The sequence below is a fragment of the Fringilla coelebs genome (assembly GCF_963513975.1).
Source record: "Fringilla coelebs genome assembly, chromosome: 32".
NCBI classification, from domain to species: Eukaryota; Metazoa; Chordata; class Aves; order Passeriformes; family Fringillidae; genus Fringilla; species Fringilla coelebs.
This window is the reverse complement of record NC_140058.1, coordinates 1,565,803-1,588,927: the sequence shown is the minus strand read 5'-3', so window position 1 is coordinate 1,588,927 and position 23,125 is coordinate 1,565,803. Positions and strand designations below refer to the sequence as shown.

General features: G+C 64.1%; 1 protein-coding gene across 1 annotated transcript; it reads left to right on the top strand.

Moving 5' to 3' along the window:
* Positions 1-872: 872 nt before the first annotated feature.
* On the top strand, positions 873-23,113 carry TNPO2 (transportin 2). The gene is given in 27 exon segments (XM_084223851.1): positions 873-936; positions 3,547-3,710; positions 4,713-4,758; positions 4,761-4,787; positions 5,238-5,387; positions 5,734-5,840; positions 5,915-6,048; positions 6,422-6,503; positions 7,105-7,227; positions 7,755-7,873; positions 9,800-9,860; positions 11,305-11,470; positions 13,077-13,229; positions 15,082-15,307; positions 16,233-16,404; positions 16,957-17,043; positions 17,130-17,237; positions 17,315-17,473; positions 17,560-17,647; positions 17,720-17,797; positions 17,800-17,817; positions 18,541-18,636; positions 19,596-19,671; positions 20,664-20,763; positions 21,690-21,764; positions 21,891-22,011; positions 22,525-23,113. Coding segments are annotated over 25 exon segments (2,658 nt in total). The 5' UTR covers positions 873-936; positions 3,547-3,611; the 3' UTR covers positions 21,999-22,011; positions 22,525-23,113.
* Positions 23,114-23,125: the final 12 nt, after the last annotated feature.

Sequence of the window (23,125 nt, the reverse complement as noted above, 5' to 3'; positions counted from 1 at the left end):
CAGGGCCAGAGGATTCCTTTGGCCTCCCAGTATGGGGGGGTTACTGGTTTGGGGGGGTCGGAATAATGAAGTTCGGGGGGATACGTGTGGCCTGACCCCCTCCCAGTTCATCCCAGTTCCCCCAGGACCACCCTGAGCCCTCCCAGTTCATCCCAGTCCATCCCAGTTCCCTCCAGGACCACCCTGAACCCTCCCAGTCCCCTCCCAGTTCATCCCAGTCCATCCCAGTCCCCCCAGGATCGCCCTGAACCCATCCCAGTTCATCCCAGTTCCTCCCAGCTGCCCCTGACCCCTTCCCCAGTCCCCTCCGGACCCATCCCAGTCCCTCCCAGTTCCCCCCAGTCCCTCCCAGTCCCCCCAGTTCCATCCCAGTCCCCCTCAGTCCCCCCCAGTCCATCCCAGTCCCATCCCAGTGCCCTCCCAGTCCATCCCAGTTCCCTTCCAGTCCATCCCAGTCCCCCCCAGTCCATCCCAGTTCCTTCCCAGTCCCTCCCAGTCCCATCCCAGTCCTTCCCAGTCCCTCCCAGTTCCCCCTCTCCGTTTGGTCTCACCCCGCCGCCGGTGGGGGAGTTTTGTTGTTCCCCCCATTTCCCGCAATGGTTCCGCCTGCGCGCGGTGCACGCTGGGATTTGCAGTTCCCCTCCGCCTCCCGAGGACTCCGCGCATGCGCGCCGAAACCCCTCCTCTTCCCGCCAGCGTTGCCCCGCCTCTTCCCCCGGAGGCCCCGCCCCCTTGCGCACGTGACGCGGCCGCGCGGGGCGGACGGTGGCCGGCGGGGGCCACGGGGGGCAGCGGCGAAACCCCCCCCGGCCGCGCTCCGACCCCCCCCTCCCCCCCGGACACCGGGACCCCCCCCCCAAAACCACCGGGAGCTCCCCCCCCTCACCCCCCACCCCCTAAAACCACACCGGGACCCCCCCGGAACTCAGCGGGCAGGTACCGGCGGCGCGGGGGGCGGCGCGCGGGGCCTGAGGGGAGAACGGGGGGGAAATCGGGGAGGGGGTCCCGGAGGGGGCTTGGGGGGCTCGGGGGGTGTGAAGGGGGGGGTCGGGGCACGGGGGTGGTTGGGGAGAGGTAGGGGGGGGCGGATCGGAGTTTGGGGGGGTCTGAGGGGGCTCTGAGGGTTTGGGGGGGTCTGTGAGGGGTTGGGGGGCCCTGAGGGGGGATTTGGGGGTCTGGGGGGGGTTTGAGGGGCTGTGAGGGTTTGGGGGGTCTGGGGGGGAAGTTTGAGGAGGCTCTGAGGGTTGGGGAGTTCTGGGGGGGGTTTTGGGGGTCTGGGAGGGTTTGGGGGGCTCTGAGGAGGGATTTGAGGGGGCTCTGAGGGGGGGTTGGGGGTCTGGGGGGGTCTGACCGGGCTCTGAGGGGGTCTGGGGGGCTGTGAGGGGTTGGGGGTCCTGAGGAGGGGTTTGGGGGGGAATTTGAGGGGGCTCTGAGGGTTTGAGGGGGTCTGGGGGGTCTGAGCGGGCTCTGAGGGGGTCTGGGGGCTCTGAGGGGGGGTTTTGGGGGGTCTGAGGGGGTCTGACCGGGCTCTGAGGGGGGTTTTGGGGGTCTGTGGGGGTTTGGGGGCTCTGAGGGGGTCTGGGGGCTCTGAGGGGGGGTTTTGGGGGGTCTGGGGGGCTCTGAGGGGGTCTGGGGGCGGCCAGGAGGTCAAACCGGGGGGGGTCGCTGGAGCTCTGGGGGGTTTGAGGGGGGGTCTATCCCGGGGGGGGGGGGGGTCTATCCCGGGGAGGGGGTCCCGGCCCCCTCCCCTCCCCCCCGCCCGGTTCTCCCGCCATTCCCGGTCCCGGCCCCACGTGCGCCGCTCCCGCCCCGCCCCCACCGCTCCGGGATGGGGGGAGGGGGCAGCCGAGCCCCGAACGGTCACGACCCCCACCCCAAACCCCTTCCCCTCACATTTACCCCCTCCCCGAGCCCCTTCCCCCCGTGTGTCCCCTCACCGAGCCCCCTCCCCCCGAATTTGCCCCATTTATCCCCCCGGAGCCCCTGGCGCCCCTCTCCCCCTCAGTCATTGATTCACCTCGAGCCCCTTCCCCTCATTTATTGACCCCCCCCGCCATTTATCCATCCTGGGAACCCCCCCGCGCCCCTTCCTCTTTTTTTATTAACTTCTTCTCATCCCGTGCTCTTCTTTTCTCTATTTCTTGCCCTTTTCTCCTCATTTTTAAATTTTCCTCCTCATTTTTAAATTTTTTCTTCTCCTTTTTTAACCCCCCACAGCCCCTTTCCCCAGTTACCGACCCTCCTGTGCCCCTCCCCCCCCATTTATTAATTTCTCACCCCCCCATTTACCCCCCAGGACCCCCCTGTGCCCCTTCCCCCCCATTTATTAATTCCCCCCCCACCCCAGAACCCCCCTGTGCCCCTTCCCCCCCAGTTAATCAATTCCCCTCCCAATTTATCTGTCCCAAGACTCCCCAGTGCCCCTTCCCCTTTTATTAATTACCCTCCCCCCCCCATTTTCCCCTCCCTGAGCCCCCCAACCTCCCCCAGCCCCACTCCTTCCTCTCTCCACAGCCCCCCGGGACCTCCCAGGACCCCCAGCCTCCCCCAGCCCCACTCCCCTGTCTCTCTCCACAGCCCCCAGGGACCCCCCAGGACCCCCCCAGCCTCCCCCAGCCCCACTCCTCTGTCTCTCTCCGCCGCCCCCCAGGACCCTCTGGAACCCCCCTGAGCCCCCCAACCTCCTCCAGCCGACCCCAGCCCCACTCCCCTCTCTCTCTGCAGCCCCCTGGGATCCCCCGGGACCCTCCCTGAGCCCCCCAGCCTCCCCCAGCCCCACACTTCTCTCTCTCTCTGCAGCCCCCTGGGACTGGAGCCCCCTGGGACCCCCTGGGACCCTCCCTGAGCCCCCCAACCTCCCCCAGCCCCACTCTCCCCTCTCTCTTTCTGCAGCCCCCCAGGGCCTGCACCCCCTGCAGACCCCCTGGCACCCCCAACCTCCCCCAGCCTCCCCCAGCCCCACTCCCCTGTCTCTCTCTCCACAGCCCCCCGGGAGCGGAGCCCCCCCAGCCCCTCCAGGACCCTCCGTGAGCCCCCCACCTCCCCCAACCCCACTCCCCTCTCTCTCTCTGCAGCCCCCCGGGATCCCCTGGGACCCTCCCTGAGCCCCCCACCTCCCCCAGCCCCACTCCCCTCTCTCTCTCTGCAGCCCCCCGGGGCCTGCACCCCCTGGGACCCTCCCTGAGCCCCCCAACCTCCCCCAGCCCCACACCCCTCTCTCTCTCTCCACAGCCCCCCGGGAGCAGAGCCCCCCCAGCCCCTCCTCAGCCCCCCAGCCCCACACCCCTCTCTCTCTCCTCAGCCCCTCCTCAGCCCCCCTGCGCCCCCCAGCCCCACACCCCTCTCTCTCTCCCCAGCCCCTCCTCAGCCCCCCAGGCCCCCCAGCCCCACACCCCTCTCTCTCTCCCCAGCCCCCCCTCAGCCCCCCAGGCCCCCCGGGACCCCCCAGCCCCACTCCCCTCTCTCTCTCTCCACAGCCCCCCGGGAGCGCAGCCCCCTCAGCCCCTCCTCAGCCCCCCAGCTCCACACCCCTCTCTCTCTCCTCAGCCCCCCAGGCCCCCCAGCCCCTCCTCAGCCCCCCAGGCCCCCCGGGCCCCCCGGCCCCCCGGGCCATGGACTGGCAGCCGGACGAGCAGGGCCTGCAGCAGGTGCTGCAGCTGCTCAAGGACTCGCAGTCGCCCAACACGGCCACCCAGAGGGTGGTGCAGGACGTATCCCTGGGGGGCACGGGAATGGGGCTGGGGGCAGCGGGAGTGGGGCTGGGGGCACTGGGGGGCACCGGGAGTGGGGCTGGGGGCAGCAGGAATGGGGCTGGGGGCAGCAGGAATGGGGCTGGGGGCACGGGGAGGGGGCTGGGGGCAGCGGAGTGGGGCTGGGGGCACCCGGGGGGCACGGGGAGTGGGGCTGGGGGCAGCGGGAGTGGGGCTGGGGCAGCGGGGAGGGGGCTGGGGGCAGCGAGGGGCACCAGGAGTGGGGCTGGGGGCAGCGGGAATGGGGCTGGGGGCACTGGGGGGCACGGGGAATGGGGCTGGGGGTGCCGGGGGGCAGCGGGAATGGGAGTGGGGGCACCTGGAGTGGGGTGAGAGCCTCAGGATGGGGCTGGGACCCCCACGATGGGGGTGGGATGCCCAGCATGGGGCTGGGACCCCCCCAGGATGAGTCTGGGACCCCCGGGATGGGGCTGGGACCCTCGGGATGGGGCTGGGACCAACTGAGTGGGGCTGGGACCCCCAGGGTGGGGCTGGGACCCTCAGGATGGTGCTGGGACCACCTGGAGTGGGACTGGGACCCTCGGGATGGAGCTGGGACCCCTGGGATGGGGCTGGGACCCCCGGGATGGAGCTGGGACCCTCGGGATGGAGCTGGGACCACCTGGAGTGGGGCTGGGACCCTCAGGATGGAGCTGGGATGCTCTGGAGTGGGGTGAGACCCTCAGGATGGAGCTGGGATCCTCAAGACAGGTCTGGGACCCTCAGGATGGGGCTGGGACCCCGGGATGGGGCTGGGACCACCAGGCTTGGGGGATTCAGACTGTCAGGGTAGGGGGATCTTTATCTTGTGGGGAAAAACTCGGGTGGGCGGTGTGGGGTGGCCGTCCCCGGGTGTCCCCGGGTGTCCCTGGGGGTCCCCGGGGGTCCCTGGGTGTCCCGGGGGTCCCTGTCCCCCCCTGTCCCCCCCTGTCCCCGCTGTCCCTCCTTGACCCCCCTGTGCAGAAGCTGAAGCAGCTGAACCAATTCCCCGACTTCAACAATTACCTGATCTCGTGCTCACGCGCCTCAAATCCGAAGGTGGGGGGTCCTGAGGGGGTCTGGGGGCGTCCCTGACCCCTGGGGGGGCACAGGTCACACCTGGGGGGGGCACAGGTGACACCTGGGGGGGGTCACAGCCCCTTTTCCCACCCCCATACTGCCAGAGGAGCCCATGCGCTCCCTAAAGAGGGGGTGGTCCCAGGGGTCTGGGGGGTCCTGAGAGGGTCTGGGGGCCCAGGTGACTCTTGGGGTGGCACAGGTGAGCCGTGGGGGGGTCCAGGTGACCCCTGAGGTGGCACAGGTGACCCTGGGGGCCTGACAGACCCCTGCTGCCCCCCCAGACGAGCCCACGCGCTCCCTGAGCGGGCTGGTCCCGGGGGTCTGGGGAGGTCTGGGGTGGCACAGGTGACCCCAGGGGTGGCACAGGTGACCCCTGGGGTGGCACAGGTGACCCTGGGGGGGCTCACAGACCCCTGCTGCCCCCCCCAGACGAGCCCACGCGCTCCCTGAGCGGGCTGATCCTCAAGAACAACGTCAAGGCGCACTTCCAGAGCTTTCCGCCGCCCGTGGCCGAGTTCATCAAGCAGGAGTGCCTGAACCACCTGGGCGACGCCTCCTCGCTGATCCGCGCCACCATCGGTGAGGGACGCACCTGGGGCACACCTGGGCACCTGGGGGCACAGCTGGGCACGCACCTGGGCACCTGGGGGCACACCTGGGTACCTGTGTCCCTCAAAACCCTGACTCAGAAACTGCTCTGCGAGCTCTGGTTACCTGTCTGACCCTTCAAATCCCCCCCAAATCCCCTAAAACTGCCCCCAAACCCCTCCCAGCTCACCTGCACACCTGCCCCCAGGTATCCTGATCACCACCATCGCCTCCAAAGGGGAGCTGCAGATGTGACCCCAAAACTGCTCCCAAATCCCCCAAAACTGCTCCCAAATCCCCCAAACCCCTCCCAGCTCACCTGCGCACCTGTCCCCAGGTATCCTGATCACCACCATCGCCTCCAAGGGGGAGCTGCAGATGTGGCCGGAGCTGCTGCCCCAGCTCTGCAACCTGCTCAACTCTGAGGACTACAACACCTGCGAGGTGCACCCGGGGGGGCACCTGGGCGCACCTGGGGGGGGCGTGGCCGCCGCTGACCCCCCCACCTGTGCTCCCAGGGGGCCTTCGGGGCGCTGCAGAAAATCTGCGAGGACTCCTCGGAGCTGCTGGACAGTGACGCCCTGAACCGGCCCCTCAACGTCATGATCCCCAAATTCCTGCAGTTCTTCAAGCACTGCAGCCCCAAGATCAGGTGTGTGCCGCAGGTGGGCTCACCTGTGCTCCTTTACCTGGGGGAGGGTGGGATTTCGGGTGTGTTTTTGGCTCCAGGAAATCCTGGTTTGCTAAAATGTTCTGATCCCCAAATTCCTGCAGTTCCTCAAGCACTGCAGCCCCAAGATCAGGTGTGTGCCGCAGGTGGGCTCACCTGTGCTCCTTTACCTGGGACAGGTGTTTGTCTGGTGGCCCTAAAAAATCCTGATTTCCAAAAATGTTCTTATTCCCAGGTGGGGTTTAAGGGGTTCAGGTGGTTCTGGGGTGCCCAGGTGGGGTTTGGGGGTTCAGCTGGGTTCTGGGGGTGTACAGGTGTGTTCAGGTGCCCAGGTGACCCCCTGCCCCCCCCCCAGGTCCCACGCCATCGCCTGTGTGAACCAGTTCATCATGGACCGGGCGCAGGCGCTGATGGAGAACATCGACACCTTCATCGAGGTGGGGGCGCACCTGGGGGCACCTGGGGGGGCACCTGGGCCTGTCCCGGGCATCTGGGGGGGCACCTGGGCCCCTCCCTGGCACCTGGGGGGGCACGTGGGCCTGGCCCCAGCACCTGGGGCGCACCTGGGCCTGTCCCTGGCAGCTGGGGGGCTCTGGGGGTCTGTGGGGGGCTCTATGGCTGTCCCTGGCTGTGCCTGGCTGTTCCCGGGGTCTTACCTGTCCCCTCCCAGCACCTGAGAGCTCTGGGTGTCCTTGGTTGTCCCTGGCTGTCCCTGGGGTCTCACCTGTCCTTCCCCAGCACCTGAGAGCTCTGGGTGTCCCTGGCTGTCCCCGGCTATCCCTGGGTGTCCCTGGCTGTCCCCAGGGGTCCCTGGAGGTCTCACCTGTCCCCTCCCCAGCACCTGTTTGCTCTGGCTGTCCCTGGGGGTCCCTGGGTGTCCCCGGGGGTCTCACCTGTCCCTCCCCAGCACCTGGGGGCTCTGTGGGGGTCCCTGGGGTCTCACCTGTCCCCTCCCCAGCACCTGTTTGTGCTGGCTGTCCCCGGCTGTCCCTGGGTGTCCCCTGGCTGTCCCCAGGGTCTCACCTGTCCCCTCCCCAGCACCTGTTTGCGCTGGCGGTGGACGAGGACCCCGAGGTGAGGAAGAACGTGTGCCGGGCGCTGGTGATGCTGCTGGAGGTGCGCATCGACCGCCTGATCCCCCACATGTACAGCATCATCCAGGTGAGACACCGGGCAGGTGAGGGGCTGGGGGGTCACCTGGGCCTGGGGGGGGTCACCTGGGCTGGGGGGTCACCTGGGCTGGGGAGGGGTTTGAAGTCACCTGGGCTGGGGAGGGGTTTGGGGTCACCTGGGCTGGGGAGGGGCTGGGGGTCACCTGGGCTGGGGGGGTCACCTGGGCTGGGGAGGGGCTGGGGGGTCACCTGGGCAGGGGAGGGGTTTGGGTCACCTGGGCAGGGGAGGGGTTTGGGGCGTAGTTCAGGGATTACCTGAGTCCAGGTGAGGGGTTAGGAGGGTTACCTGTGCCAGGTGAGGATTACCAGTGCCAGGTGAGGGGTACCAGTGCCAGGTGAGGGTACCTGTTCCAGGTGAGGGTACCTGTGCTAAGTGAGGGGTACCTGTGCCAGGTGAGGGTGATCTGTACCAGGTCAGGGGTACGTGTTCCAGGTGAGGGTACCTGTTCCAGGTGAGGATACCTGTGCCAGGTGAGGGTACCTGTGCCCAGGTGAGCTCACCTGTCTCTCCCGCAGTACATGCTGCAGCGGACGCAGGACAGCGACGAGAACGTGGCGCTGGAGGCCTGCGAGTTCTGGCTGACGCTGGCCGAGCAGCCCATCTGCAAGGACGTGCTGACGGCACACCTGGTGCAGTGAGTGACCCAAAATACCCCGAATTCACCCCAAAACCCACCCCAAAACCCACCCCAAAACCTGCCCCAAAACTGACGGCACACCTGGTGCAGTGAGTGACCCTAAATGCACCAAATCCACCCCAAAATCCACCCCAAAACCCACCCTAAAACTGACGGCACACCTGTGCAGTGAGTGACCCAAAATACCCCGAATTCACCCCAAAATCCAACCCTGAATTCACCCCAAAACCCACTGCAGGGCTGACGGCACACCTGGTGCAGTGAGTGACCCTAAACACCCTGAATTCACCCCAAAATCCACCCCAAAACCTGCCCCAAAACTGACAGCACACCTGGTGCAGTGAGTGACCCTAAACAGCCTGAATTCACCCCAAAATCCACCCCAAAAACTGCCCCAAAACTGACGGCACACCTGTGTAGTGAGTGACCCAAAACCCCCTGAATTCACCCCAAACTGACCCCGTTCCCCCCGCAGGCTGATCCTGGTGCAGTCAGTGACCCTAAATCCCCTGAATTCACCCCAAACTGACCCCGTTCCCCCCGCAGGCTGATCCCCATCCTGGTGCACTCAGTGACCCTAAATCCCCTGAATTCACCCCAAACTGACCCCGTTCCCCCCGCAGGCTGATCCCGGTGCACTCAGTGACCCTAAATCCCCTGAATTCACCCCAAACTGACCCCGTTCCCCCCGCAGGCTGATCCCGGTGCACTCAGTGACCCTAAATCCCCTGAATTCACCCCAAACTGACCCCGTTCCCCCCGCAGGCTGATCCCCATCCTGGTGCAGTCAGTGACCCTAAATCCCCTGAATTCACCCCAAACTGACTCCGTTCCCCCCGCAGGCTGATCCTGGTGCAGTCAGTGACCCTAAATCCCCCAAATTCACCCCAAACTGACCCTGTTCCCCCCGCAGGCTGATCCCGGTGCACTCAGTGACCCTAAATCCCCTGAATTCACCCCAAACTGACCCCGTTCCCCCCGCAGGCTGATCCCGGTGCACTCAGTGACCCTAAATCCCCTGAATTCACCCCAAACTGACCCCGTTCCCCCGCAGGCTGATCCTGGTGCAGTGAGTGACCCTAAATCCCCCAAATTCACCCCAAACTGACCCCGTTCCCCCCGCAGGCTGATCCCCATCCTGGTGCACTCAGTGACCCTAAATCCCCTGAATTCACCCCAAACTGACCCCGTTCCCCCTGCAGGCTGATCCCGGTGCAGTCAGTGACCCTAAATCCCCTGAATTCACCCCAAACTGACCCCGTTCCCCCGCAGGCTGATCCTGGTGCAGTCAGTGACCCTAAATCCCCTGAATTCACCCCAAACTGACCCCGTTCCCCCCGCAGGCTGATCCTGGTGCAGTCAGTGACCCTAAATCCCCTGAATTCACCCCAAACTGACCCCGTTCCCCCCGCAGGCTGATCCCGGTGCAGTGAGTGACCCTAAATCCCCTGAATTCACCCCAAACTGACCCCGTTCCCCCCGCAGGCTGATCCCCATCCTGGTGCACTCAGTGACCCTAAATCCCCTGAATTCACCCCAAACTGACCCCGTTCCCCCCGCAGGCTGATCCCGGTGCAGTCAGTGACCCTAAATCCCCTGAATTCACCCCAAACTGACCCCGTTCCCCCCGCAGGCTGATTCCGGTGCACTCAGTGACCCTAAATCCCCTGAATTCACCCCAAACTGACCCCGTTCCCCCCGCAGGCTGATCCCGGTGCACTCAGTGACCCTAAATCCCCTGAATTCACCCCAAACTGACCCCGTTCCCCCTGCAGGCTGATCCTGGTGCAGTCAGTGACCCTAAATCCCCCAAATTCACCCCAAACTGACCCTGTTCCCCCCGCAGGCTGATCCCCATCCTGGTGCAGTCAGTGACCCAAAATCCCCTGAATTCACCCCAAACTGACCCCGTTCCCCCCGCAGGCTGATCCCGATCCTGGTTCATGGCATGCGCTACTCGGAGATCGACATCATCCTGCTCAAGGTGGGCACTGGGAGCACTGGGGGCACTGGGAGGGCACTGAGGCTGTACTGGGGGGACTGGGAGGGCACTGGGGGTACTGGGGGGGACTGGGGGCACTGGGGGGGACCACTGGGGGCATTGGGGGGGCACTGGGGGGGCTGTACTGGGGGTACTGGGGCTGTACTGGTGTGACTGGGGCTGTACTGGGGGCACTGGGGGGCACTGGGGGGCTGTATTGGAGGCACTGAGGCTGTACTGGGGGCACTGGGGGGCTGTACTGGTGTGACTGGGGCTGTACTGGGGGCACTGAGGGGACTCTGGAGGGGCACTGGGGATACTGGGGGGCTGTACTGGGGGCACTGGGGCTGTACTGGTGTGACTGGGGCTGTACTGGGGGCATTGGGGGCTCTACCAGGGCTGTACTGGTGTGACTGGGGCTGTACTGGTGGCACTGGGAGCACTGGGGGGCTGTACTGGTATGGCTGGGGCTGTACTGGGAGCACTGGGGGGCTGTACCAGGGCTGTACAGGTGTGACTGGGGCTGTACTGGTGGCACTGGGAGCACTGGGGGGCTGTACTGGTGTGACTGGGGCTGTACTGGGGGCACTGGGGCTGTACTGGTGTGACTGGGGCTGTACTGGGGGCACTGGAGATGATGACAGCCTTACCCTGACCCCCCTGATGGTCACTTGTGTTCGTACTGTCTGATCCGCCCCCGTCGCAGTGACGTCATGTCATGTCACGATACAACGACATCGCACTGTGATACAATAACTTTATATCGCGATACTACAACATCGCGTCGTGATTCAACGGTGTCATGCTGTGATACAATGGAGTCATGTTGCGATACTGTGGTGCCATGTCGCGATATGACGGTGCCGTGTTGTGATACAATGGTGCCATGGCTCATATGACGGTGCCATGTCGTGATAAGACGGTGCTATGTCACGATGCAACGTGCCATATTGCGATACGATGGCGCCATATCACGATACAACAGTGCCATGTCGCAATACAACGGTGCCACGTCACAATACAGCGGCGCCGTATTGCAATACGATGGTGCTGTGTCACGATACAATGGGCCACGTCGCAATACAACGGTGCTGTATTGCAATACGACGGCACCATATTGCAATACAATGGTGCTATGTCACGATACGACGGTGCCATGTTGCAATACAACGGTGCCATGTCGCAATACAACAGTGCCATGTCACAATACAATGGTGCCATATTGTCATATCGCAATACAACGGTGCCATGTTGCAATACAACGGTGCCATATCGCGATACAGCGGAGCCGTATCGCAATACAACGGTGCCGTGTCGCGATACAACAGTGCCGTATCGCAATACAATGGTGCCATGTTGCAATACAACGGTGCCGTATCGCAATACAACGGTGCCGTGTCGCGATACAACATGCCATGTCGCGATCCCCGTGTCGCGACGCCCGCAGGGCGACGTGGAGGAGGACGAGGCGGTGCCTGACAGCGAGCAGGACATCAAGCCGCGCTTCCACAAGTCGCGCACGGTGACGCTGGCGCACGAGGAGCAGCGCGGGGACGGCGACGGCGACGGGGACGACGAGGACGACGACGACACGCTGTCCGACTGGAACCTCAGTAGGGACACGGGGGGGTTTGGGGGGGTTCTGGGGGGTTTTGGGGTGAATCTGGGGGTTTTGGGGTGAATCTGGGGGTTTTGGGGTCCCCAAGGCTTTGGGGTTCCTGAGGGTTCGGGGGACGACGAGGACGACGACGACACGCTGTCCGACTGGAACCTCAGTAGGGATGGGGGGGCCCTAAAGGGTTTGGGGGGGGATCTGGGGGGTTTTGGGATGGATCTGGGGGGTTTTGGGGTGAATCTGGGGGGTTTTGGGGTGGATCTGGGGGGTTTTGGGGTGGATCTGGGGGGTTTGGGGGGGATCTGGGGGGTTTTGGGGTCCCCAAGGGTTTGGGGTTCCTGAGGGTTTGGGGGACGACGATGACACGCTGTCCGACTGGAACCTCAGTAGGGACACAGGGGGGTTTGGGGGGGCCCTAAAGGGTTTTGGGGGGGATCTGGGGGGTTTTGGGGTCCCCGAGGGTTTGGGGTCCCCAAGGGTTTGGGGTTCCTGAGGGTTCAGGGGATGACGAGGACGACGACGACACGCTGTCCGACTGGAACCTCAGTAGGGACACAGGGGGGCCCTAAAGGGTTTTGGGGTGAATCTGGGGGGTTTTGGGGTCCCCGAGGGTTTGGGGTTCCTGAGGGTTTGGGGGACGACGACACGCTGTCCGACTGGAACCTCAGTAGGGACACAGGGGGGTTTGGGGGGGTTCTGGGGGGTTTTGGGGGGTCCCTTAAAGGGTTTGGGGGGGTTCTGGGGGGTTTTGGGGCCACTGTGGGTTTGGGGTTCCTGAGGGTTTGGGGGACGACGAGGACGACGACGACACGCTGTCCGACTGGAACCTCAGTAGGGACGGGGGGGGGTTTGGGGTGAATCTGGGGGGTTTTGGGGTCCCCGAGGGTTTGGGGTGGATCTGGGGGGTTTTGGGGTCCCCAAGGGTTTGGGGTTCCTGAGGATTTGGGGGACGACGAGGACGACGACGACACGCTGTCCGACTGGAACCTCAGTAGGGACGCAGGGGGGTTTGGGGGGGCCCTAAAGGGTTTTGGGGGGGATCTGGGGGGTTTTGGGGTGAATCTGGGGGGTTTTGGGGTGGATCTAGGGGGTTTTGGGGTCCCCGAGGGTTTGGGGGACAACAGCGACACGCTGTCCGACTGGAACCTCTGTAGGGACGGGGGGGTTTGGGGGGTTTGGGGGAGATCTGGGGGGTTTTGGGGTCACTGTGGGTTTGGGGTTCCTGAGGGTTCGGGGGACGACGAGGACGACGACGACACGCTGTCCGACTGGAACCTCAGTAGGGACACAGGGGGATTTGGGGTGAATCTTGGGGGCGTTGGGGTGTCCCCTGAGGGTTTTGGGAGTGCCCCCATGGGTTTGGGGTCACTGTTGGTTCTGAGATGTCCCTGTGGGTTTTGGGGTGCCCCCGTGGGTTTGGGGTCGCTGTTGGTTCTGAGATGTCCCGTGGGTTTTGGGGTGCCCCCCCGGGTTTGGGGTGTCCCTGTGGGTTTGGGGTGTCCCTGTGGGTTTGGGGTGTCCCGGTGAGTTTTGGGGTGCCCCAGTGGGTTTTGGGGTGCCCCCCCGGTGAGTTGGGGGCGCCCCGTTAACCCCTGGGTGCCCAGGGAAGTGCTCGGCGGCGGCGCTGGACGTGCTGGCCAACGTGTTCCGCGAGGAGCTGCTGCCCCACCTGCTGCCCCTGCTCAAGGAGCTGCTCTTCCACCTGGAGTGGGTGGTCAAGGAGTCGGGGATCCTGGTGCTGGGGGCCATCGCCGAAGGTGGGCACCCCAAAACGCCCGGGGACCCCAAAAATACCCTGGGCACCCCAAACACAGCCCCAAACCTGTACCAAACCAGGAGATCCCAAATGCGACCCCAAAACCGCCCCAGTCTGGGGGATCCTGGTGCTGGGGGCCATCGCCGAAGGTGGGCACCCCAAAACGCCTGGGGACCCCAAAAACAGCCCAGGGACCCCAAAAATACCCCAGGGATCCCAAAAACAGCCCCAAACCCGCCCCAGTCTGGGGGATCCTGGTGCTGGGGGCCATCGCCGAAGGTGGGCACCCCAAAAACACCCCGGGGACCCCAAAAACAGCCCAGGGACCCCAAAACCAGCCCCAAACCTGTACCAAACCAGGAGATCCCAAATGCGACCCCAAACCTGCCTCAGTCTGGGGGATCCTGGTGCTGGGGGCCATCGCTGAAGGTGGGCACCCCAAAATGCCCCGGGGACCCCAAAAACAGCCCAGGGATCCCAAAAATACCCCAGGGATCCCAATAACAGCCCAGGGACCCCAAACACAGCCCCAAACCCACCCCAGTCTGGGGGATCCTGGTGCTGGGGGCCATCGCTGAAGGTGGGCACCCCAAAACGCCCCGGGGACCCCAAAAACAGCCCAGGGATCCCAAAAATACCCCAGGGATCCCAATAACAGCCCAGGGACCCCAAACACAGCCCCAAACCCACCCCAGTCTGGGGGATCCTGGTGCTGGGGGCCATCGCCGAAGGTGGGCACCCCAAAACGCCCCGGGCACCCCAAAAACAGCCCAGGGATCCCAAAACCAGCCCCAAACCTGTACCAAACCAGGAGATCCCAAATGCAACCCCAAACCCACCCCAGTCTGGGGGATCCTGGTGCTGGGGGCCATTGCTGAAGGTGGGCACCCCAAAACACCCCAGGGACCCCAAAAACACCCTGGGCACCCCAGAGAGTGCATGCAGGGCATGGTGCCCTACCTGCCCTACCTGACCCCACACCTGTCCATGTCCCACAGGGTGCATGCAGGGCATGGTGCCCTACCTGACCGCACACCTGTGTCCATGCCCACAGGGTGCATGCAGGGCATGGTGCCCTACCTGCCCGAGCTGATCCCTCACCTGATCCATGCCAGGGCATGGTGCCCTACCTGACCCCACACCTGTCCATGTCCCACAGGCTGCATGCAGGGCATGGTGCCCTACCTGACCCCACACCTGTCCCACAGGCTGCATGCAGGGCATGGTGCCCTACCTGACCCCACACCTGTCCATGCCCACAGGGTGCATGCAGGGCATGGTGCCCTACCTGACCCCACACCTGTCCATGTCGCACAGGCTGCATGCAGGGCATGGTGCCCTACCTGACCCCACACCTGTCCATGCCCACAGGGTGCATGCAGGGCATGGTGCCCTACCTGCCCGAGCTGATCCCTCACCTGATTCGCTGCCTGGCGGACCGCAAGGCGCTGGTGCCCTACCTGCCCCCACACCTGTCCATGTCCCACAGGCTGCATGTAGGGCATGGTGCCCTACCTGACCCCACACCTGTCCCACCCCACAGGCTGCATGCAGGGCATGGTGCCCTACCTGACCCCACACCTGTCCCACCCCACAGGGTGCATGCAGGGCATGGTGCCCTACCTGCCCGAGCTGACCCCACACCTGTCCCTTCCCCACCCCACAGGCTGCATGCAGGGCATGGTGCCCTACCTGCCCGAGCTGACCCCACACCTGTCCCTTCCCCACCCCACAGGCTGCATGCAGGGCATGGTGCCCTACCTGCCCGAGCTGATCCCACACCTGATCCGCTGCCTGGCGGACCGCAAGGCGCTGGTGCCCTACCTGCCCCCACACCTGTCCATGTCCCACAGGCTGCATGCAGGGCATGGTGCCCTACCTGCCCGAGCTGATCCCTCACCTGATCCGCTGCCTGGCGGACCGCAAGGCGCTGGTGCGCTCCATCGCCTGCTGGACGCTCAGCCGCTACGCGCACTGGGTGGTGGCGCAGCCCCCCGAGCTCTACCTGAAGCCCCTGATGACCGAGCTGCTGCAGCGCATCCTGGACGGCAACAAGCGCGTGCAGGAGGCGGCCTGCAGGTGAGACGGGGCGGGGACATGGCGGGGGGACAGGTGAGACGGGGCAGGGACATGGCGGGGGGACAGGTGGGGCTGGGACAGGTGGGGCTGGGGGGGACAGGTGGGGCTGGGACAGGTGAGACTGGGGAACACAGGCGTGGGGACACTGGGGGGGACAGGTGGGATGGGACAGATGGGGCTGGGGGGGACAGGTGGGGCGGGGACAGGTGGGGCTGGGATAGGTGGGGCTGGGACAGGTGGGACTGGGACAGGTGGGACTGGGATAGGTGGGGCTGGGGGGACAGGTGGGGCTGGGACAGGTGGGGCTGGGACAAGTGGGACTGGGATAGGTGGGACTGGGATAGGTGGGGCTGGGGGGGACAGGTAGGGCTGGGACAGGTGGGATGGGGAGGGGAGGGGACGGGGCTAGGGGTGCTGGGGGGACAGGTGGAACTGGTGGGGACAGGTGAGACTGGGGGGGGGACAGATGACACTGGGGGAGACAGGTGTGGGGACACTGGGGGGGACAGGTGAGACAGGGACAGGTGGGATGGGACGGAGACGGGCGTGGGGATGCTGGGGGATTCAGGTGAGACAGGGACGGGTGTGACTGGATGGGTGGGACTGGGACAGGTGGGATAGGGACACTGGGGTGGGATGGGTGGGACGGGGACAGCGAAGTGGGACAGGTGACACTGGGAATGGTGGGGTGGGACAGGTGGCACTGGGGACGGTGGGGTGGCCCAGGTGGTTCAGGTGCTTTGGGGAGCCCGCCGGGGGTGATGACAGCACTGCCCCGATCCCGGTGGGGACGCTCTGTGTTCGTACTGCCTGACCCGGCGGGGCCCCGGGGCTGCCCCGAGCTTGGGGGGTCCTGAGGCGCACCTGGGGGTCCCCAAGGCACACCTGGCTGTCCCCAAGCACACCTGGCTGTCCCCTCCCTCAGTGCCTTCGCCACGCTGGAGGAGGAGGCGTGCACGGAGCTGGTGCCGTACCTGAGCTTCATCCTGGACACGCTGGTGTTCGCCTTCGGCAAGTACCAGCACAAGAACCTGCTGATCCTCTACGACGCCATCGGCACGCTGGCCGACTCCGTGGGCCACCACCTCAACCAGCCCGTGGGTCCCCGTGTCCCCAAACTCTTCCAGTGTCCCCCAAACCCCCCCCAGTGTCCCCAAACCTCCCCTGGTGTCCCCCGTGTCCCTGCCCGGTGATGACCACAGACATTCGAATCCCGAATTCCCCCTGTGGATCTCTGTGCTCTGAGGGCACCTGCTGGCTGTCCCCCAACACCTCTGGGATGTCCCCAACCCCCCCAGGGTGTCCCCAACCACTGCTGGCTGTCCCCAACACCTCTGGGATGTCCCCAACCCCCCCAGGGTGTCCCCAACCACTGCTGGCTGTCCCCAACCCCTCTGGGATGTCCCCAACCCCCCCAGGGTGTCCCCAACCACTGCTGGCTGTCCCCAACCCCTCCGGGCTGTCCCCTCCTTGCTGTCCTCGCTGTCCCCAACCCTCCAGGCTGTCCCCTCCCTGCTGTCCCTGCTGTCCCCAACCCCCCGGGCTGTCCCCTCCCTGCTGTCCCCGCTGTCCCCAACCTCTCCCTGCTGTCCCCAACCCCTCTGGGATGTCCCCAACCCTCGGGGCTGTCCCCTCCCCGCTGTCCCCAGGAGTACATCCAGAAGCTGATGCCGCCTCTGATCCAGAAGTGGAACGAGCTCAAGGACGAGGACAAGGACCTGTTCCCTCTGCTGGAGGTGGGGCAGGGCTGTCCCCAGGCCGCTGGGGAGGGGTGGCGGCCGTCCCCGAGCCCCGTCCCCAGCGTGTCCCCTGCTGTCCCCAGTGCCTGTCCTCGGTGGCCACGGCCCTGCAGAGCGGCTTCCTGCCCTACTGCGAGCCCGTCTACCAGCGCTGCGTCACCCTGGTGCAGAAAACGCTGGCCCAGGCCATGGTGAGCCCCTCCCCGGCCCAGGGGGGTGGCAGGGACGGTGACAATGACAATGACAGTGACACAATGTCCCCACCCAGATGTACAACCAGCACCCCGAGCAGTACGAGGCCCCCGACAAGGATTTCATGATCGTGGCGCTGGACCTGCTCAGCGGGCTGGCCGAGGGGCTGGGCGGCCACGTGGAGCAGCTGGTGGCTCGCTCCAACATCATGACCCTGCTCTTCCAGTGCATGCAGGTGAGGGGGGATCCCCCCTGAACCCCCAAACCGCGGGGGAGCCCCCCCGTGCCCTCAGCTCACCTGTGCCCCCTCACCTGTGCCAGGACACCATGCCCGAGGTGCGGCAGAGCTCCTTCGCCCTGCTGGGCGACCTCACCAAGGCTTGCTTCGTGCACGTCAAGCCCTGCATCGGTGAGTTTTGGGGTCCCCCCCGGGTGGGGGCACCCCCAGATTCACCTGGGCTCACCTGTGCCCCCTCCCCAGCTGAGTTCATGCCCATCCTGGGCACCAACCTGAACCCCGAGTTCATCTCCGTCTGCAACAACGCCACCTGGGCCATCGGGAGATCTGCATGCAGATGGGTGAGAGCCCCCCTGGGCACCCCAAAACCCCACAGGGCACCCCCAAATCCCCCTGGGCACCCCCAAATCCCCAGGGCACCCCCAAACCCCCCTGAGCCCCCCCAGTCAACAACCCCACCTGGGCCATCGGGGAGATCTGCCTGCAGATGGTGAGAGCCCCCCCGGGGCACCCCAAAACTCTACAGGGCACCCCCAAACCTCCCTGGGCACCCCCAAACCTCCCTGAGCCCCCCGGACCCCCAGGGCACCCCAAACCCCCCTGAGCCCCCCCAGGGCACCCCCAAACCCCCCTGAATTCCCCTGAGCCCCCCCCCGGGCACCCTCAAATCCCCCTGAGCCCCCCAAATCCCCCTGGGCACCCCCAGACTCCCAAAGCTCCCTGAGCTCCCCCAGAGTCTCTCTGAGTCCCCCCCAAACCTCTCCTGAACCCCTCAGAGCCCCCCAAAGTCTCCCTGAGCACCCCCTAACCCCCCTGAGCACCCCCAAATCCCCCAAACCCCCCTGAGCACCCCCAATTTCCCCCTGACCCCTCTGAGCACCCCCAAATCCCCCCCTGTGCCCCCAGGGTCGGAGATGCAGCCCTACGTGCCCATGGTGCTGCAGCCCCCCTGTGTCCCCTGAACCCCCCAAATCCCCCTGAACCCCCAAACTCCCCTGATCCCCCCGTGTCCCCCCTGACCCCCCAAATCCCCCTGACCCCCCAAATCCCCCCCATGCCCCCAGGGTCGGAGATGCAGCCCTACGTGCCCATGGTGCTGCAGAACCTGGTGGAGATCATCAACCGCCCCAACACCCCCAAAACGCTGCTGGAGAACACTGGTGAGACAGGGGGGACCCCAAAACCTGGGGGGGACCCCAAAACTGCTGGGGGGACCCCAAAAACCTGAGGGGGACCCCAGAACCCGGGGGGAGCCCAAAAACCTGGGGGGACAGGGCTGGGGGGGAGCCGAAAACTGATGGGGACCCCAACACCTGGGGTGACCCCAAAACCCGGGGGGACCCAGAACCCGAGGGGACCCCAAAACCTGGGGGGACCCCAAAATCCTGCTGGGGGGACAAGGCTGGGGGGACCCCAAAACCCGGGGGGGCCCCAAAATCCTGCTGGGGGGACACGGCTGGGGGGGGCCCAAAACTAATGGGGACCCCAAAACCTGGGGTGACCCCAAAACACTGCTGGGGGAGCCCAAAAACCTGCTGGGGGACCCCAAAATTGCATGAGGGGGACCCCAAAACCCTGCTGGGGAGAGCAGGGAGACCCCAGTTGTAAATTTTACTACGTGATACAAAACTACAAGAGTATAAATGTATAGATAATATAAAAGATATTTATCCCATTAATATTACAAATATAGGAATGTATATTTTTATATGTTTCTATGCAATATAATGAATCTGATAATATATATGCTAGGAATACAATTATATATGTACTATAAATACAATTATATATAAACTATAAATACAATTATATAGATACTCTAAATAGAAATATATCAAATTATATAGAATTAAATATAGAAATAGATGCTATAAATATGACTGTGTAAAATATAGAAATAAATTTACATGATAAATATACAAGTATATAATAAATAAATATATGAATAAATAAATATATAAATAAATAAATAAATAAATATAACGGATACATACAAATATAAACACTGTGAATATATCAATAAACACATAAAAATAAATTATAAATAAACACATAAAAATAAATGATAAATAAACCTTTAAAAATAAATGATAAATGAATGAAACCTGCCCTTCCCCAGCCATCACCATCGGCCGCCTGGGCTTCGTGTGTCCCCAGGAGGTGGCCCCGATGCTGCAGCAGTTCATCCGGCCCTGGTGAGCCAAAATCCCCTCTATTCACCCCAAAATCTCCTTTATTCACCCCAAAATCTCCTTTGGCACCCCAAAATCTCCTTCATTCACCCCAAAATCCCTTTTACTCCCTGCAAAACCCCCTTTTTTCACCCCAAAATCCCCTTTGGCACCCCAAATCCCTTTTATTCACCCCAAAACCCACCTTTCTCACCTCAAATCCCCATTTTCCACCCCAAATCTCCCTCTCTCACCCCATTTTTGCCGAAAACCCCCATTTCTCACCCATTTCCCCCCATTGTTTCCTCAAACTCCCATTTCTCACCCCATTATTTCCCCATTTTCCCCGTTTCTTGCCCCATTTTTTCCCCAACCCCCCTTTTTTGGGTTTTTGCCCCAAATCTCCGTTTCTCACCCCATTTTCCCCGTTTTCCACCCCTATTTTCCCCAACCCCCTATTTTTGTTTTTTGCCCCAAATCCCCGTTTCTCACCCCAAACCCCTGTTTTTGGTGTTTCTCACCCCAAACCCCCGTTTTTTGGGTTTTTCACCCCAATCCCCGTTTTTTGGGTTTCTCACCCCAAATTTCTCACCCCGTTTTTTGTGTTTTTCACCCCAAATCCCCTGTTTTTTGCCCCAAATCCCTGTTTTTCGTGTTTCTCACCCCAAACCCCCGGTTTTTGGCCCCCAAACCCCCGTTTTTTTCACCCCAAATCCCCGTTTTTTGTGTTTCTCACCCCAAACCCCCGTTTTTCACCCCAAACCCCCATTTCTCACCCCAAATCCTCGTTTCTCACCCCAAATCCCCATTTTTTGCCCCCCAAACCCCCGTTTTTGGTGTTTCTCACCCCAAACCCCCGTTTTTTGGCCCCCAAACCCCCGTTTTTCGTGTTTCTCACCCCAAATCCCTGTTTTTTCACCCCAAACCCCCGTTTTTGGTGTTTCTCACCCCAAACCCCCGTTTTTTGCCCCAAATCCCTGTTTTTTCACCCCAAATCCGTTTCTGCCCCGTCCCAGGTGCACGTCCCTGCGGAACATCCGCGACAACGAGGAGAAGGACTCGGCCTTCCGGGGCATCTGCGTCATGATCGGGGTCAACCCGGGGGGCGTGGTGCAGGTGGGGGGACCCCAAAATGGGCAGGGGGCTCCAAATGGGGAGGGGGGCTCCAGATGGGGCGGGGGGCCCGAAACTGGGGGGGCCAGAATGGGGAGGGGGCCCCAAATGGGGCGGGGGGCCTGAAACTGGGGGGGCCGGAATGGGGAGGGGGCCCCAAATGGGGCAGGGGGCCCGAAACTGGGGGGGCCGGAATGGGGAGGGGGCCCCAAAACTGGGGAGGGGTGGAAATGGGGGGGGTCCCCAAAAGCGGGGAGGGGGGCAGAATGGGGAGGGGGCCCTAAATGGGGCAGGGGGCCCAAAACTGGGGGGGGGGGGGGGGGGGGGGTCCCAAAATTGGGGCAGGAGCCCAAAATTGGGGGGATTCAAAACTGGGGAGGTCAAAAATCAGGGAGGGGTCACTCCCCCCAGTTTTGGGGTCACTCCCCCCAGTTTTGCCCATTTTCCCCCAGTTTTGGGCTCCTTTCCCCAGTTTTGAGGTCACTCTCCCCAGTTTTGGGGTCCTTTCCCCAGTTTTGGGGTCCTTTCCCCAGTTTTGGGGTCCTTTCCCCAGTTTTGCCCATTTTCCCCCAGTTTTGAGGTCACTCTCCCCAGTTTTGGGGTCCTTTCCCCAGTTTTGGGCTCCTTTCCCCAGTTTTGGGGTCACTTTCCCCAGTTTTGGGGTCACTTTCCCCAGTTTTGGGGTCACTCTCCCCAGTTTTGGGGTGCATCCCCCAGTTTTGCCCATTTTCCCCCAGTTTTGCCCATTTCCCCCCAGTTTTGGGGTCACTCTCCCCAGTTTTGGGGTGCATCCCCCAGTTTTGCCCATTTCCCCCCAGTTTTGGGGTCACTCTCCCCAGTTTTGGGGTGCATCCCCCAGTTTTGGGGTGCATCCCCCAGTTTTGGGGTGCATCCCCAGTTTTGCCCATTTCCCCCCGGTTTTCCCCCAGGATTTCATTTTCTTCTGTGACGCCGTCGCCTCCTGGGTGAGCCCCAAGGACGACCTGCGGGAGATGTTCTACAAGGTCGGGACCCCCCAAATGGGGAGGGGGCTCAGCCCCACCCCTCAGCCCCCTCAGCCCCTCCCCCCTCACCTGAGCTCCTCCCCCTCACCTGTGCCCCTCCCCCTCACCCGAGCCCCTCCCCCGCAGATCCTGCACGGCTTCAAGGCGCAGGTGGGGGAGGGGAACTGGCAGCATTTCTCGGAGCAGTTCCCGCCCCTGCTCAAGGAGCGGCTGGCGGCGTTCTACGGGCTCTGACACACCTGGGCAGGTGAGGGACACACCTGGGATAGGTGAGGGGCTGTTCTACGGGCTCTGACACACCTGGGCAGGTGAGGGGAGGGGAGAGACACACCTGGGCAGGTGAGGGACACACCTGGGCTCTGACACACCTGGGCAGGTGAGGGGGGATGGGGGCGGGGCTCTGACACACCTGGGCAGGTGAGGAGAGGGGGGCGGGGCTCTGACACACCTGGGACAGGTGAGGGGGCTCTGACACACCTGGGACAGGTGAGGGGGCTCTGACACACCTGGGCAGGTGAGGGGGATGGGGGCGGGGCTCTGGCACACCTGGGCAGGTGAAAGGGACACACCTGGGCTCTGACACACCTGGGCAGGTGAGGGGGGAGGGGAGGGGCTCTGACACACCTGGGCAGGTGAGGGGGGCGGGGCTCTGACACACCTGGGCAGGTGACATGGGAGGGGAGGGACACACGGAGGGGGGTGCACAGCGCCCCCCCCCCTCCCCTCCCTCGATCCGCCATCGCCGCCCCTCCCCCCACAGGGCGGAGCCGGAGCCAGCGGGACCCGCGGAGCCCCCGGGGGGTCCCGGTACCGGCGGGGGGAGGGGTCCCCGCTCGGCGTTTGACCTTTGACCCCCGGAGGAGTTGTGGGGGGCAGGGGGGGGCGGGGCCGGGCCCGGGGGGGGCTCCGAGCGCCCGGACCCCGCTGGGGGAGGGGGGGGAGGGGCCGAAGCGGGGTGGGGGAGGGGCCCGTTCCCGTGTGTGTCCCCCCGGTGTCCCCTCCCCCACCCGCCCCCCGCCCCTCCCCCACGCGAGGCTGGGGCGGGGGGAGGGGCCGAGCCGCAGCCGTTGTGCTTCGTCGTGAGCGAGTCGGTGCCGCGTCCCGCGTGTCTGAGTCGTGTCCCCGTTCCCGGTTCCGTTCCCGTTCGTTTTTTTACCGTTTCCAAGGGCGGGGATCGGGGAGGGGGGGGAGGGGGTGGCGAAGGGAGGGGGAGGGCAGGACCCGCTGGTGTCGCGCGGGCGGCACAAATACAACAAGGCCGTTGTGGACCGTGCGCGCTGTGTCCGTGTCGTTTGTCATCACCGGGACCGGGGGAGGAACCGGGGAGGGTCCATGGGCGCCGCCATTACCGCACGCGGCTC